This window comes from Scyliorhinus torazame, chromosome 1 (assembly GCF_047496885.1).
Source record: "Scyliorhinus torazame isolate Kashiwa2021f chromosome 1, sScyTor2.1, whole genome shotgun sequence".
Classification (NCBI taxonomy): domain Eukaryota; kingdom Metazoa; phylum Chordata; class Chondrichthyes; order Carcharhiniformes; family Scyliorhinidae; genus Scyliorhinus; species Scyliorhinus torazame.
The window spans coordinates 52,289,039-52,306,281 of NC_092707.1; the positions used below are offsets into that span (position 1 = coordinate 52,289,039).

At 49.7% G+C, this 17,243-nt stretch overlaps 1 protein-coding gene across 1 annotated transcript; it reads right to left on the bottom strand.

The window, feature by feature from the left end:
- Window positions 1-13,497: 13,497 nt before the first annotated feature.
- LOC140429421 (leukemia inhibitory factor-like) lies at window positions 13,498-16,849 on the bottom strand. The gene is made up of 3 exons (XM_072516377.1): window positions 16,816-16,849; window positions 16,434-16,573; window positions 13,498-14,116 (listed from the first exon to the last, which is right to left on the bottom strand). The coding sequence occupies exons 1-3, from the start codon at window positions 16,829-16,831 to the stop codon at window positions 13,652-13,654; spliced, it is 621 nt and encodes a 206-aa protein (XP_072372478.1). The 5' UTR covers window positions 16,832-16,849; the 3' UTR covers window positions 13,498-13,651.
- Between the last annotated feature and the right edge of the window lie 394 nt (window positions 16,850-17,243).

Here is a 17,243-nt window from a genome sequence, read left to right on the forward strand (position 1 = left end):
TCCAGTACTTTCCCGGAGCGGAGAAACTACGACATCTTCTTCACAGCCTTCAACACGTCATCGATGAAGATGAACATCTTGCCAAGGTCATCCTCACACCCCCACTACTTGCCTTCAAACAACCGCGCAACCTCAAACAAACAATTGTTTGCAGCAAACTACCCAGCCTTCAGAACAGCGACCACAACACCACACAACCCTGTCATGGCAATCTCTGCATGACGTGCCAGATCATTGACATGGATACCACCATTACACGTGAGAACCCCACCCACCAGGTACGCGGCACATACTCGTGTGACTCGGCCAACGTTGTCTACCTCATACACTGCAGGAAAGGATGTCCCGAAGCATGGTACATTGGCGAGACCATGCAGACGCTGCAACAACGAATGAACGGACATCGCGCGACAATCACCAGGCAGGAATGTTCCCTTCCAGTCGGGGAACACTTCAGCAGTCAAGGGCATTCAGCCTATGATCTCTGGGTAAGCGTTCTCCAAGGCGGCCTTCAGGACGCGCGACAACGCAGAATCGCCGAGCAGAAGCTTATAGCCAAGTTCCGCACACATGAGTGCGGCCTCAACCGGGACCTGGGATTCATGTCGCATTACATTCATCCCCCACCATCTGGCCTGCGAAATCCTACCATCTGTCCTGGCTTGACACAATTCACACCTCTTTAACCTGGGGTTACCCCATCTCTGGATCTGTAAAGATTTAATCACCTGCTAATGCTCGCATTCCTAGCATTGTCTGGCATCTTTGAATCTGTCTATATATATGTTTCTGGAACATACCTCTTCATTCACCTGAGGAAGGAGCAGCGCTCCGAAAGCTAGTGACATCGAAACAAACCTGTTGGACTTTAACCTGGTGTTGTAAGACTTCTTACTGCATATTTTGAGAGAGAGTTATGGAACATTCTCACCCACGAGCTACACTTAAGGCAATGATTGATCCCACCAGTTCTCTAGGTGAGAAATGATGAATGTGCCACAGGAACATGGAAATAGGAGGAGGCCATTCAACCTCTCAAACCTGTTCTGTCATTCAGCAAGATTGTACAGCTGATCACCTGCAGTGACTCCATGAAAACCTATCCATCTAAGAATTACAGTTATTAACTGAGCTCAGATCTGCTGCTTTTTGTATGAGAGATTTCCCCCGTTTGTGTGAAGAAGTGTTCAAGTGTTTCTCCTGATGGGCCTGGCTTTGATTTTAAGGCTACGTCCCCTTGATCTCGACTTCAACCAGTAGAATTAGTTTCTCTACTTCTATCCTATCAATTTCTTTCATAATCCTGAAAAATCCCAATCAAATCACTCTTTAACCCTTTGTATTACTGACAAGCCTAGTTATGTATTAACTTTACATAACTCCCAATCCTTGCTGCCCTGGTAACATTCTGGTATATTGTACTTTGTCCAGGGGCAATATTTTTTTCTAAGGTCTCCATGTGTTACTTATCAGAATAAAGCAAACCCTTGTTGATGATGAGCACTCATTGGTACTCAAGTTCGATTCTCAGCTTGAGCCACCGCTAGAGCGCCACGGATGGAACATGTAAAGGTCCGTTGACCTCGGCCGGGAATTTCCAGTCGGCGGGCAGGCACAGCCGAAGAATCCCGCCAAAGGTTTTGTGACTGTGAGGGAAAAGGGCAGGGGAATGGGATTGGCTAAATTAATCTTGCGGAGAGCTGACACAGGCTTGCCAAGCTGAATGGTTGCTTTATGTGTTGTAACCATTCTAAGATTCTATATCCTCTGATGTATGACAAGCAATTCCACGGGAGGACTGGCATTATTAAACGACATATATACAAAATGAACAGTATGCAGATTCACATGTGTATTGCAATGTAGTAAAATTTTAAACACTTTCAAATGGGCGGCACTGTAGCACAGTGGTTAGCACTGCTGCTTCACAACTCCAGGGACCCGGGTTCGATTCCTGGCTTGGGTCGCTGTCTGTGAGGAGTCTGCACGTTCTCCCCGTGTCTGCGTGGGTTTCCTCCGGGTGCTCCGGTTTCCTCCCACAAGTCCCGAAAGACGTGCTTGTTAGATGAATTGGACATTCTGAATTCTTCCTCAGTGTACCCGAACAGGCGCCAAAGTGTGGTGACTAGGGAATTTTCACAGTAACTTCATTGCAGTGTTAATACAAGCCTACTTGTGACACTAATAAAGATTATTATTATAATGAGGTTACACAAGCCCAATAATAAGCATGCTATAAGAAAAGGCCACTCCAAGTATCCTTCCACAACGACCCAGGTTGAATCTATTCTATCATGATAAGCACTAATTATAACAGCAAAAGGTTCCTCCCTAATGTAATGCAGTGGTCACAGAACACGACGGAAAACCACAGGGTGTGAGTTCATATCCCGTCAGAGCAAACTATGAAATAGAATTCAATAAATCTGGTCATTTGTGGGCTAGCTCCAGGGGGAAAATGACTGTTGAAGCTGCTGTGTTGTTTTAAGAACCCAACAGGTTGACTAAGGAAACCTGCCACCCTGCCCTGTCTGGTATCCATATGGCTCCAGTCCCACACAATGTGGTTGACTCTTAATATTGTCAGGGCAGCTAGGGACAAGCAAATAGGGCCTTACCAATGTACCCACATCCCCGGTACAAATTATAAAAAGACTAGGGAGGAAGTGAGGAGGAGGGGATGGCTCGCGTCTCCCTCCCCCCAACCTCACAGGAAGCTAAGTTAGCCTTGGAACCAAGCCACCCCATGCCAGCCCAGCCCGGCGGGCTCAATTGGGGCAGTGAGGAACTTGCTCCGCTCACTGGGGAGTTGCTGGCCAATCGAATTGACCAGCCACGTCATCAGTCCCAACAATGCCAAGATTGCATTAGTGGGTGCTGCCAACCAGGAAGAAGGAGAAGACCCAATGGATCCTGGAGGCAGGTAGGAGGAGAATTGCGGCAGGTTAGGGATGGGGTGAAGGAGCTGATGTGGTTAATGAAGCAGGCGTGGGGGGGGGGGTCTATCTTAAGGGGTGCTGCGACCCCCCTGCTCCCATCCACAAAGGGCAGCCTCAAGATCTTCCTTTCAAAATTCTTCTTAAGTATCTGGCTGCCCACTCCTGCCCAACTGCCTATGCCAACCAATTTATAGCAAGGGCAGGTTATAATCGGTATCAAATGGTTTGTTAACAAGCCCCTTTGACCCTTTGTTACCTTTTTACCAAGCGAGCTGTTGAAGAGGGTGATATGGGGGTGGGCAGGAAAGCGGTGGCGCAGGCACCCACCTTATTTTACGTGCCCCTGCCCAGTGGGGATACATGACATGGAGCACCAAGAAAGATAAGTTTTCATTATGCTCTCCCTTCACTCCCCTATAAAGAAAGAAAATAATGAATTTATGTAGCAATTCTCACAGTCTCTGGATGTCCCAAACCTGTTTACTACCAATTAACCAATTTCTTTTAAATGCAATCTCTGTTCTAATGTAGGGAACACTGCTGCTAATTTGCATACAGTAAACTCCAACAAACAGCGAGAAGCTCATTTGTTTTAGTGGTGTTGGTTAAGGGACAAATATTGGCCTGAGGACACCAATACAAACTCTACTGTTCTTCTTCGTAGTACTGTTGTGGGATTGTTTCCTACCCCCTGAGTGGGCGGACAACAGGGGTTGGGATTTTCCAGTCCCGCCAGAAATCAACCGGAGCTCTTGCTGGTCATTCAAATTTTCCATTCTGCCCGTGACGATTCCCGCAGTGGGCAAGGTATTGGTTTAATGTTTTGCATGAAAGACCGCAGGTCACGGCAGGCGCCATGGTGCTACATTGAGCTGAAGGTTGTGCTCATGTCCCTGAAGTGGGGTTTAAACCCACAGACCCCAGATTCGGAGGTAAAAGTAATAGATTCCCTACAGTGCAGAAGGAGGCCATTCAGCCCATCGAGTCTGCACTGACCCTTCAAAAGAATACTCTACCCATGTCCACTCACCCATCCACCCCGGAACCTAACCTGCACATCCCTGAACACTAAGGGGCGATTTAGCATGGCCAATCCATCTAATCCGTACATCTTTGGACTGTGGAGGAAACCGGAGCACCTGGAGGAAACCCACGCAGACATGGGGAGAATGGGCAAACTCCACACAGACAGTGACCCAAGGCCAGAATTGAACCCAGGTCCCTGGCACTGCAATGCAGCAGTGCTAACCATTGCGCCACCGTCCCATGGGGCAGCACGGTAGCACAGGGGCAGCACGGTAGCACAATGGTTAGCACTGTAGCTTCACAGCACCAGGGTCCCAGGTTCGATTCCCTGCTGGGTCACTGTCTGTGCGGAGTCTGCATGTTCTCCCCGTGTCTGCATGGGTTTCCTCCAGGTGCTCCGGTTTCCTCCCACAGTCCAAAGGCGTGCAGGTTAGGTGGATTGGACATGCTAAATTGCCCTTAGTGTCCAAAAAGGATAGGATGGGCTATTGGGTTACAGGGGTAGGGTGGAAGTGAAGGCTTAAAGTGGGTCGGTGCAGACTTGATGGGCCGAATCCGCCTTCTGCACTGTATGTTCTATGTTCTATGTGCCGCCCTGCAGTGCTACACACCTGAGCCATGGCTGAAAGCATGTACCGAATTGGCTGAAAGGTTCATTTTAATCAAGACGATAAAGACTTTATTGTTTCTAGCTGGAGTTCCTGCAAGCTGAGTGGCTGGTTTCCTGAAGGCACAAGTGAGACTTTTACAATTAAAGGTGCTTTTCCAAACACATACAATTCTGTGTGTTTTAAAGGGCATAAAGATTAGTGAGCTGTCGGGCCTCTCAACTATTACTTGTTGCTTTTCTCTTCACTTATTTTCTGTACCACTTTCTCTCGAGTCTTTGAACCTTTGGTCAGAACATTTAGTGCTGACCCATTGGCTGACCTGAATGATCATGACATCTTTCCTGTTAACAAATCCCTAGTTCTAATGTAATGGAAAAAGAGTTACATCATTCTTACTTAAATTAGTGACAGCAACTGCCCAGTGTGATGCGAAAAAGGGAAATGAGATAAAAATGACAGATAAAAATATCAAAGAAAAGACCGTGAATTCTGCAGGTTCTAAAATCAATGGGCTCGATCTAATGGACAAGTTTCTAAGTGCCATTTCAGATGGGATTGGCTGGGAGTTTCTCTCCGGCTCTGTCGGCGAGTTTCCCACCGCTATCTAACCTTGTCGCTGCCCATTTGCCTCACCAACCACCGATAACCCCCATCGACTGCCGAGGCTTCTGGACGTGGGTCTGAAGGCTATTGCGAATTGGGAATTGGCAATTATGGTTAAGTGAACACTTCACACAACCCAAATGGATTCCCATGGGTAGGCGGGCCATGTACCATGTAGCATGTGGGAGCCATTAACTAGCATCCCAATCACACCTTGATGCATAGACACTGTATCTGGACACTGCAGGAGGCAACACCACACACACAGCAGACAACATCCGAAAACCCAAGGGATGGGACACAGCTCCGCGGACATGCACACGGGCGCACCCTAATGGCTCCATCAGCTCCGGGATGACCTCTTCCACAGGCTCATCAGACTGGGACCCAGCTTGGTCCAGAGATACAGCAGATCCGACTCTGTCTCGCCAGCGGGTTCCTGCCTACACCTGATGTGCATCATCAGCTGTGTGGTGCTCACCAGATTGTGCCCCAGAAGCCTGACCACTAACATTTCCCACCGAGGTGTGTGTATCTGCGCTGGTGGACGGTGAAAATGACAGCTATGCCGCGATTATTATGGTGGCATCCCAGGAGCTCTCCTCCGAGGTGTTCTCCTGGGGGGCTGGAAAGGGGGCCATCTGCGATGGGCCGGTGCTGTTGGCTGGAGGAGCTGCGGGAGAATGGACATGTGGTCAGTGGGAGGGATGGGTCAGTCAGTAAGGCAATAACAACTCACGCTAAGGCCACGATGCGCGCCATCGACGAGTCCCTCCAGGTCGAGAGCGACGCATCCGACGTAGCTCAGGCGGCCACCCTTAACCAAGCGGGCAGCCCCGTGGCCTTTTTCTCCCGGACCCTCCACGCCCCAGAAATCCGCCACTCCTCAGTGGAAAAGGAAGCCCAAGCCATAGTGGAAGCTGTGCGACATTGGAGGCATTACCTGGCCGGCAGGAGATTCACTCTCCTCACCGACCAACGGTCGGTAGCCTTCATGTTCGATAATGCACAGCGGGGCAAAATTTAAAATGACAAGAAAGCTGAACGAGCCGTCCGATGCCCTATCCCGCGGCACATGTGCCAACGCACAAATAGACCGCCTCCAAGCCCTCCACGAAGACCTCTGCCACCCGGGGGTCACTCGATTCTACCATTTCGCAAAGTCCCGCAACCTCCCCTACTCTGTGGAGGAGGTCCGTACAGTCACCAGGAACTGCATCATCTGCGCAGAGTGCAAACCGCACTTTTTTAGGCCGGATAGAGCGCACCTGATCAAGGCTTCCCGCCCCTTTGAACGCCTCAGTTTGGATTTCAAAGGGCCCCTCCCCTCCACCGACCGCAACGCATACTTCCTGAACGTGGTGGACGAGTACTCTCGTTTCCCCTTCGCCATCCCCTGCCCCGACATGACAGCGGCCACAGTCATTAAAGCCCTTGGCACCATATTCACACTGTTCGGTTGCCCCGCATATATCCATAGCGACAGAGGGTGCTCCTTCATGAGTGACGAGCTGCGCCAGTTCCTGCTCAGCAAGGGCATAGCCTCGAGCAGGACGACCAGCTACAACCCCCGGGGGAACGAGCAAGTAGAGAGGGAGAACGGCACGGTCTGGAAGACCGTCCTACTGGCCCTACGGTCCAGGGATCTCCCAGTTTCCCGGTGGCAGGAGGTCCTCCCGGATGCTCCCCACTCCATCCGGTCGCTGCTGTGTACCACCACATACCAAACGCCTCATGAGCGCCTCCTTGTCTTCCCCAGGAAGTCCTCCTTCGGAACGTCGCAGCCGACCTGGCTGGCGGCCCCAGGACCCATCTTGCTCCGGAAACATGTGTGGGCGCACAAATCGGACCCGTTGGTCGAGAGGGTTCACCTTCTCCACGCGAACCCGCAGTACGCCTACGTGGCGTACCCCGACGGCCGACAGGACACGGTCTCCCTGCGGGACCTGGCGCCCACCGGCAACACACACGCACCCCCGACACCGATCATCCCCTCCCTGCCACCGGCGCACCTCGCGACCGCCCCCTTCCCGGGGGGATCGGTCCTCCTCTAGTGTCCGCCCAGGAGTAAAACAGGAACAAACACCAAAACGCTCCCGGAGAAGACAACGCCTGAGCAAGCACCTGCACCACCACCGGGGCTGAGGCGATCGACGAGGAAGACCAGACCGCCCGCTCGACTCGTGGAATCCGCGTGACACCAAGAATGTTGTTGTAACAAAAAAATATATATATTTTTGCTAATATTGTAAATAGTTCTCACAAACTTGTACATAGCCCAGTGTCGGGCTAAAACTGGAGTAACACTGTCCGAAATTTTCCTTCCAGGGCCAGCCTTGTAAACCCCTACCACCATGCGAACCTCCACCCCGCCGGGTTCCTTTTAACAAGGGGTGAATGTGGTGGTATGTATTAGGGGTCATGTGGGACTGTGAAGCCGAGATGCTATTGGCTGACAGATCCCGGGTCCTGGTTGGCTGCCGACTCCTGGCTCCGCCCTGAAGGCGGAGGTTAAGAACCCGAGCTTCTCCCCGCAGCTTCATTCTGTTGCTGAGCTGCTGGGGACAAGCATCGCTTAATAAAGCCTGGATCGACTTCATCACTTCTCGTCTCTCGTAAGTCATTGTGCGCTACACTCATGCTGCCCAGTTTAAATCATTGACCTTTCTCCTGCATTGCAAGCCAGTCCTCCTGGTCACACTCCTGGCACTCACAGCCAACGCCACCTCATCCCAGGCAGCATTAGCTGCCCTATGGCTGACCCCCCGGAACCCTTGGTGGAACAGGACATCCCTCCTGGTCTCCACTGCATCGAGCAGCCTCCTAGATCTGCATCCAAAATCTTGGGGCCGGTCTCCTGAGCGCCATTGTTGCGAGCTGGCTGGGGTTGGCTGAGCAAATGCTGCTTAAGTGCTGCTCCACCCTGTTAGCGGGTGCTGACGAGCGCGGTGCCGGCAAATCGGCTGGTGAGCCTTCATTTGCAGTGAGTCCGTGGGGCCTCATTAAGTGGACCAATTAACATTGAATCGCGTTGCCGGCCAAGTGCCGGGAAGCTCGCGGCAGTTCCCGCTCGCTACCACACTTAGAAGCTTTTCCAGAGGATCCTTAGTCAATTTACCGGGCCCTGGTAAGTTTCTCTCCGGGCTAGCATATACTTAGGGCTCAATTTAATGGACACGCTTCGCTTAAGCGAGAATGCGAAAAGGCTGTTAGATCGCGGGAGAGGCCAAAAAACAAGAACTGCGCCAAGCGCCGATCAGTTTGCGATCTAACTGTCCCGTTCTCATTGGCGAAATCAGGATCCCACCGGAGCGTGGTGAGGAGCCAATAATCACCACTTAAGGCCAATCTCCATTCACGTAATGAGAGTGACCCCCTATCTAACAGCCTCCCGTAATCTAACCGCCTCCCCAGCAAGTGGTCATGCAGGCGCCAATAAGTACACCTGTTCAAAAATGTGAAGCTGGTGGAAGAGCTGCTGTGGCGATCCGAGAAGGTGAGCGGGCATCTTCACTTCTGGTCAATGAGGCCAGGCGCGCTGGGGCTGCTGCCCCGTACTCAGAAGGCGGGGGCTGGGGGTCGGTCTCAGTTGGGCTGGCCCGCCATTAGTGGTGGGGGGGGAGGTGAGGAGCCAGTGGGTGGGCGGGGGAGGTGGTGTCTCAGTGCCCGTGGGTCCACCATGCCACTTCCCGTTCTGGGGGCAATCCCAGCCCTGCCGGTCTGCCCCACCGACTACCCATAACTACCACTGACCGCGGAGGCCTCTGGCCACATGGCTGAAGGCTATTGCTAATTGGGAATTGCAATTGTAGTCATGTGAGCACTTCAGAGCTCTCAAGTGGATTCCTGTGGGTAAGCGTGTGTGCCATGTAGCATGTGGGAGTTATTGCCTAGCATCCCAATGAGACCGTGATGCCTGGACACTGTGCCTGGACACTGTGCCTGGACACTGTGGGAGGCTACACCACCAACACAGCTTCCAACATCCGAACACCAAGGGGCTGGACCCCAGCACCCGGTCCAGGTAACGGTACATGCGGGTGTCTGGGGCACTGGGTGTGGAATCCGGTGAGCAGGAACCCCTGCTGCGGCTGGGGGTTCGTGGGCAGGGTGTGTCGGATGGTAGGGGGTAGGGGGAGGAGTGGGAGTGTGTGGAAGGGGGAGGGGGGAGCAATGGAAGACACCACTGGTTGTCAGTCTCACGCCCTCTCCAATTCCTTACAGATATTACACAGAATGGATGATATCTTGGACGCCGCGGAGGCTGCGCTGGTGGTGCTGCTGGCAGGCCAGGCGACCAGACACCGGAGAAGCTGGCGGCAGCAGTGTCGATGGAGGCTCGAGGCAGCTGCCCATTTGCAGGGCCTCGTTCCACACCCTGAGGACCCAACTGACCATCAGGCCAGGGATGGACCCAGAGGGGGAGGCCAGCAATGGCTCAAGATGTGCAGGTGTCGCTGGTCTTTCAAACAGATGGCGGGCAGCCTACCACAGGAGGATCCACCTCAACAAGGGGACAGTGCTGCACCTGTGCCAGGTCCTTGCGGACTTGCACCACATGGAGGAAGAAAATACCCTCTGCCGGTGGCCACTAAGGTCACCGCAGCCCTAAACATCTACACTTCAGGATTTTTCCAGGGCTCGAGCGGGGACTTGTGCGGCATCTCACAAGCTATTTGCATTCGTCAAGTCACGGATGCCTGGTTTGCCTGGGCAGCGAACTGTCTAAACTTTGATATGGACCAGGCCCAACAGGATGCCTGGGCAGCAGGATTCTCTGCCATCACTGGGATGCCCCAGGTCAAGGGGGTAGTGAAAGGCACATGTCGCCAGGCCATCTGGGAGTTCCCTATATCAAAAGGAAGGGGTTCCATCCCCTGAATGTTCAGCTTGCGTGCGACCACCACAAGTAGATTGTGCACTTGTGTGCATGCTTCTCAGGGAGTGTGCACGACAGCTACATCCTGGGGCAGTCGGACACCCTGGCCTCTTCGAGAACCACCCCAGGACAGCCAGTTGGCTCTTGGGTGATAAGGGGTACCCACTGAGGACCTGGCAAATGACGGCAGTATAGAGGCCAGTGACCAATGCAGAGACCCGATACAACAAGGCTCATGTAGCCACCCGAGCTGTGATTGAGCGGTGCATCGGACTCCTCAAAATGTGGTTCCGTGCCTCAATCACTCTGGTGCCCTGCAGTACACCCCTGGGGGACACCCGTTTTGTGGTGGTCTGCTGTGCTGAAAGGCACTCCCGAGATCACCAAGGCAAGAGGGTTAGGTCCCAAGCCTTTGGTAGATCGTGGGAATGCATATTAAAGTGAGACTAACTGTCTAACATGCAGATTTGCTAAGAAGTGATTCACATCGCGAGATCTCACAAAATCAAGTTTCATCTTGCGAGGCGTGACGAGCAGGTTAGATCCCGAAATAGGGATTTTCCAGCATCTATGGACCACTCTGCGCTGCCTTTTGAGCACAATGTGGTCGGTAGGTCGCACCCTTAGAATTTTTTCCTCACTGGGCAGTTGAATTTGCTGGCTCAACTGGCTCCTCGGTGATCTGGCCGCCATTTTGAAAGGGTGCCCCGATCTCAAAGTGAGCTTCAGGGTCCCCAAACTCTCCCACCCACGAGCAATATCACTCCCCCACACATATGGGCATTACCCCACAGGCATCCTCCCCCTAGTGAAGACACCCCATTATGGGGTCGCTGGGGGCTCCCCCTTTTCAGGCCTTCCCATGCATTCTTTCACCCCCCCCCCACTTCCAGGATCCCTATTCTTCACCTCCTAACCTTCCGGAGGCCCCTTCACCCCGCCACTCTTCACACCCCCCTCATGCCTCCTTTTATGGGACCATAAGACCATAAGACATAGGAGCGGAAGTAAGGCCATTCGGCCCATCGAGTCCACTCCACCATTCAATCATGGCTGATTTCAACACCATTTACCCACTCTCTCTCCATAGCCCTTAATTCCTCGAGAAATCAAGAATTTATCAACTTCTGTCTTAAAGACACTCAACGTCCCGGCCTCCACCGCCCTCTGTGGCAATGAATTCCACAGACCCACCACTCTCTGGCTGAAGAAATTTCTCCTCATCTCTGTTCTAAAGTGACTCCCTTTTATTCTAAGGCTGTGCCCCCGGGTCCTAGTCTCCCCTGCTAATGGAAACAACTTCCCTACGTCCACCCTATCTAAGCCATTCATTATCTTGTAAGTTTCTATTAGATCTCCCCTCAACCTCCTAAACTCCAATGAATATAATCCCAGGATCCTCAGACGTTCATCATATGTTAGGCCTACCATTCCTGGGATCATCCGTGTGAATCTCCGCTGGACCCGCTCCAGTGCCAGTATGTCCTTCCTGAGGTGTGGGGCCCAAATGGGTGTGGGACCCCTCAGGCCCTGACCCTTGGCAGTGCCACACAGGCACAAAGCACACTGGCGCTGTCACACTGGCAATACTCCTGCCAGCCTGGCCATGCCAAGGTGCCTGGATGCTGGGTGGAGAGCCAGGGTACCACTCTGCTCTGTCCCTGACCAGCCAGGGGCCTCCAATGGCCTGGGAGGCCCCCCAGGTGTCGTTCCGCAAACATGGACCAGTACTAAACAACGCCCGGCACGGCTCTCCCGGGGGAGGCTGGTAGATGCTGGAAGCCGGTTAGATCCGGCGTCAGCACAGTTAAGATCTCGCGAAGCGTACCGGCCATCAAGAAGCCCGGGGGAGGCCTCTCCCTGCATCTACCGGTTGCGTCATGCCCCCGTTTGGACCGGTAGATCACGCCCAAAGTGTTTGCTGCCAGAAGGCAGTTTATTCAGCAACTGAATTTCTCTGCACTTTTAGTCAAGGGTATGAGTATTAGAAATCATTCCATTAACAAATATACGACATAGGAACTACGCCAGAATGAATTCAGTTCAGTTTTTTAATTTAAAAATCGCTCATATAAATAAATACAAAAAATACATATTAAATAAGCTTTGTGTGTAAAATTTATATATATTCAATCCCCCCAAATTTTTATATATTCAATACTCAATAATTAAATAAATAATGGATGCAATTGAAACAATACAACACAGGATCTAAACCTGACTCTGTTCCTTCATACTGGTGGGAGTCTCTGGTGATTTGACTGTGATTGCAGCAGGAGCGAGGCGGACCCGCAACGGAGAAGCCTGCCTTCTCCAGGCAACTCTGTCCACAGATGTCGCCGGGCCCATTGAGCATTTCTACAATTTGTTGTTTTTAATTAATTTAGCATGTTTTCACACAGAGTTTTCATTAAAAACGGCAGCAGTTTTTGATTGCCACCAGTTACGCAATAAAATAATTCTCTAGAAATTAAATAAATAAATGTAACATTGAGGTGAATCAAAAACAAGGGTCCTTTGAGTGGCACTCAAGGATATAGGTGCCCCGAACAAAATGATAAAATACAGGTGGAAAGAGTAAAGGGTTTGGAAACAGCTGATAATAGTCTGCTGCTGGAGGTAGAATTATCTGTATTTATAAGTCAGTAACGGTGAAAAATGGATTTCCAAATGGGTCCGCAAAAATATCACTTGAGAAAGACGTTATTGGGCTCATTTAAATATGTCTACACCATAACCTCCCAAGGCCCAGGACTATCTGCCTAGCCTGGGAGACTTCGCCAATGGCGCCACTTAGCACTGGTTTCCACAAATGTAGATCACACGCAACGGCACCTGCGATCTCCCAGGCCATTGGAGATCCCCGGGTGGTTGGGCTCTGGGCAGGGTGTCACCTGACAACATTGGCACTGTCAGCCTGGCACATTGGCAGTGGCACCCAGGCAGCCTGACACTGCCAGACTACCTGGTTGCAAAGTTGCCCATGCCAGGGATCGGGCGAGATGAGGTGAGGGGTGGGTTCACGGACCCCAGAAGAGGTCAGTTGGGTGCAGTAGGCCGGGGGGGATCCGGAGGCCGCTGTGGGGTGACTGAAGTGGGGGGGGGTCGAATGATCGGGGTGGCATTTCGTAATGGCGAGCTGTGCTCATCAGTGCAGGAAATAAGGCAAGTGTGGCCTCGGTGGTGCCAAGAAACACCCCGCTAAACATGCCCAAAATGGGACTGCGTTTGTGCCCCAGATTTGAGTCGCAGCCATGTTTAAATATACTCAACAATTTCAGGAAAGGTATTGGCCCAGGTGAGTACATTGCAGCACTTGTAAGGAGACTGCATATTGCCCGGGATTCTCCGCCACCGTGATTCTCCGTTAGGCCGGCGCCCAGGGGTTTCCCGACGGCGTGGGGCTGCCCCACAATGGGAAACCCCATTGATCGGCTTCCGTAACGGAGACTCCCGCCGGCCAGTCGGGGCAGAAATGTGGCGGAGAATCCCGCCCCCTGTATCTGAACAGGTCAATGTTACATCTCCATGATTTTCTTCCATGTCAGTCCTCTGAAGTGTCTGCAGTGCAAATTGTAGAGGGTGCAATGCACTCAGTTCAAAGCAAACGCTGTCCTGTGAACATTCCTCGATAAACGTCGAAAACTCTTTAACACTTCCTTGATATAATGTTTAAACTCTCGCAGTATTGCACATCCTTGTTGCTTTTGTAGAAACAGATTATCTGGGATAGCAATGTCTTCTGGTGGACATATTAACCCTCCAGGAACATGATGACCTCTGGTATGCAGAATGGACTGGACATTTGACTGCAGTGACCTTAGCTGAGTCTGAGTATTTTCAAGCTCAGTGCACAATTTACTCTTCGGAGAGTTTATATTCCTCTGCTGGAGCACAATGTTTTTCAAGTGCAAATCAAACTGTTTCGCACCAACATATATTTTCTTAAGTATTTCATTTTCCTCCATTTTGGCCAGATGTCCTTTTGGAAGACACTTCACCTCAACTCTGCACACAAGGGCGCTTTCGTTAACAAAGGGATATCCTTGAGCAGAGAACTGAAAGAAAAGGCTAATATTAGTAATGGGAATACAGGTCAACACTCGCATTTTACAGAACCCTTAACATCAATAAATATTCGAAGCTGCTATCAGAAAAGTGCATTCCATGTCAAAGAAGGAGCAATTCAAAGGAGTGACCAAAGCATTAACCAATAAGGTGGGATTTATGAAGGGGAAAGCAGGGGGCTTAAAGATGCAATTCCAGAGTGCAGTAAGTTCGAGATAGCTGAAAGTTGCAGCACAATCATTGTTTTTGCTACACAATGAACTCTGCTTTACTCATCACAACTCAATAGAACCTGATAAAAGGTAATTTTAATTGTCATCTTGCTAAATAAACAGGAAATGTTTTTGTTAGAAAAACAACTGTCACAAGTTAACTGGAAATTTAATGTCTTTCTATATTATTTTGACAGATCCTAGATGAGAATGCATTTTCACTTCATACTCATTCTATAACTTTCATTACTTCCTGTTTTTCTTTATCTTCACCGCCTAATTCTAGTCCCCACACTGCTACCTACACATGATTACAGTGAAGCCACAGCAATTATAGCCAACAGTAACAGACTTCAGATGGAAGATAGGAACATATCGGCCATAGGAGCAGGAGTAGGCCATTCGCCCCTCAAGCCTGTTCTGCCATTCAATCAGATCATGGGTGATCTGGTGGTGGTCTCAACTCCACTTTCCTGTCTGCACCCCCCCCCCACCCCAACCCTCGATTCATTTCTCTATCAAAACACATCTAACTCAGTCTTGAATACATTCAGTGACCCAGCTTCCACTGCATTCTGGGAAAGGGAATTCCACAGCACTCTGAGGGGAAGAAATTCTCCTCAACTCTGACTTAAACTGTGTCAACCCTGGTTGAGGTGCGGTCAAATAAGTCACACGCCACTGATAGCATTCGACTGAGAGATGTAACATATCTCAGTGAGTTCCATGTCAATGAGTAAGATGGAAGACACCCCTGGCCTTGTGCTACAAGTAGAGTTGCCATGCCACACAAAATCAATTATCAATTGACCATTTAAAAAAACTTTGCACGCAAATATATTGACAAGCTAACTTCATTAAGACAAAGAACAATTAAGCGTTCAGTTGTATCAAATTGTGTTTTATTCATTCATGAGAAGAGCAACACTCATCAAGTGTTATTTTTCCCCCTTCAGTATGTCCCTAATGCCACATGTAAACCCTTGAGTCCAAAAGCAGATATGAAAGGTGAACTCTAGGCTGCTGAATGGGTAAATGAGAATGGTGAGGTTTGGGTGTGTGGGGTGGGGGGGTGGGGGTGGGGGGGGGGGGGTGGAATAGGTATTGGTGCAGGAGGTGGGTTGGTGCTGGTGACTTGCCCTGTAATTTTCCCTCTCTGCCTATGCCCAGCATGCCCCTGGTAGCATGTCCAAGATCAGGAAATAATACTGGAGGAAATTAAGGTGTAAACCATGCCTTTCCAACACACGGCGAATCTCATTGACACAGCAATGTGCTACACACTTATCAGTCTGACTGACAATTCATTCCCAGTTTTTCCACCATTTTGAGCATCGACTGCTCTTAGGTGAGTTGCGGTCCCAGCTAGATACATAGAAAGGCTTCTTCTACTCTGGCCCAACAATTTGACTCCAATCAGAACATCATTCCTGCTCAGCAAGACTGTCGGTTTACGGTGAGAAATTACTTGAGGATTTGAGGCTTGCAAGTGCATCGACGGGGCTTGCTGCACTAAAAGAGTTCCATCAAAAGCAAAGACTTCCTGCCATCAATGCTACATACCTTAACATAATGGATCCAACAACCATGGAGATACATGTAGTGGGAGACCCAGATTATAATTGATTTCACAAGCTGCCATCAGCCCTCCACTTCTAACAGACATACAGAACCAAATTCTCCTATGGCTGTGGGAATCATCAATCTCGAGCAATCCCCATGGCTGGAGAAGTGCAACAGCAGGACATAGAACAAGTGACCGTGGACCATGAAGGTCACCGGTCTATACTTGTCTATATCCTATGTAGTGATGGCTTTTGACTTTGAACCATGTTAACTGACAGTGGCAGGAGATTTTAATCCAATCAGTCAAGGGCAAATTCAATCCCAGATAGAAGTATAATGTTCTAATCTGGTCCACCATCACATTCCTATGCTTGGAATAAAATTAAAAGCTGTAGAGTCTGCAGGAAAGCATTGATATGAAATTCAATAAATTACACACAAGTAGTTTAAGGACTGAACTAAAGAAATGTGCAATTTCAAATAAATCATTCAAAATATAAAATAATATGAATAAGGTAAAGGTTCTTACATATAAGCGTAGTAGAGCTGGAGTAGAGTGGTTTAATTCAGCTGCCAGTTGATAGCTCATATTTATTATTTTACTTAACACAGGAGCTGCACTGGTGTTGAGACAAGATAAAGAGAACAGCAGAAGTATGTGTAAGATCCCTGAAACAAACAAGCAGACAGGTTAAAGACAGTCCCAAACTTTTTTTTTTATCAAGTTAAATCCTCGAAATAACATCTTGAGGACTTGTGTTCTGAAGTGCACAACATCATTTTTCAATTATTTCAAACACAATAAATTATCATTTCTAAAACTTTTTAAGTGCTAAATGCCACATAAAATGCCACATAAACCATTCAAAACTGCTGGAGACTAGAACAACAGCTGTGCAAGTAGGAGTTACCTGCTCCAAGTTCCATTCTATTACAATGCAAACATATGACTGCAGAAGACAAGTGGCAGAACTCTTCAAGAAAGTATTCTGTTCAATTATTGGACAACTCTTCCAGATTTAGAGTTGCAGTGCCTTATGTAGCTTGCGGAAGTGCTGAAACCACTAAAGCGTCATCAACAGGAACTACATATTTGGTTCAAATTTTTTAAGTGGTTTTTTTGCAGATCATTGATGAAATTTGCTGTCTCATAGCTATAACATGTATAGGCTAGCTATTACTTTTGGTGTTGATGCACTATAGACTTGTAGCATTCATTTAGCAGTCAGAATGGTGAAATAAAGGTTAGAGTTGCGAGACCTCGTGGAGATCATATCACACTGCTTCCCCAGTACAAAGAACTATATTGGTGCACTATCATCTCTATTAGAAGCATCTG

Bases quoted from the DNA above. Each gene is read 5' to 3' on its own strand.
- LOC140429421 (XM_072516377.1), bottom strand. The intron at 14,117-16,433 runs GTAAGAACCTTT...CTTTTCTTTCAG, and splicing joins CAGCTCTACTACGCTTATAT to TTCTCTGCTCAAGGATATCC.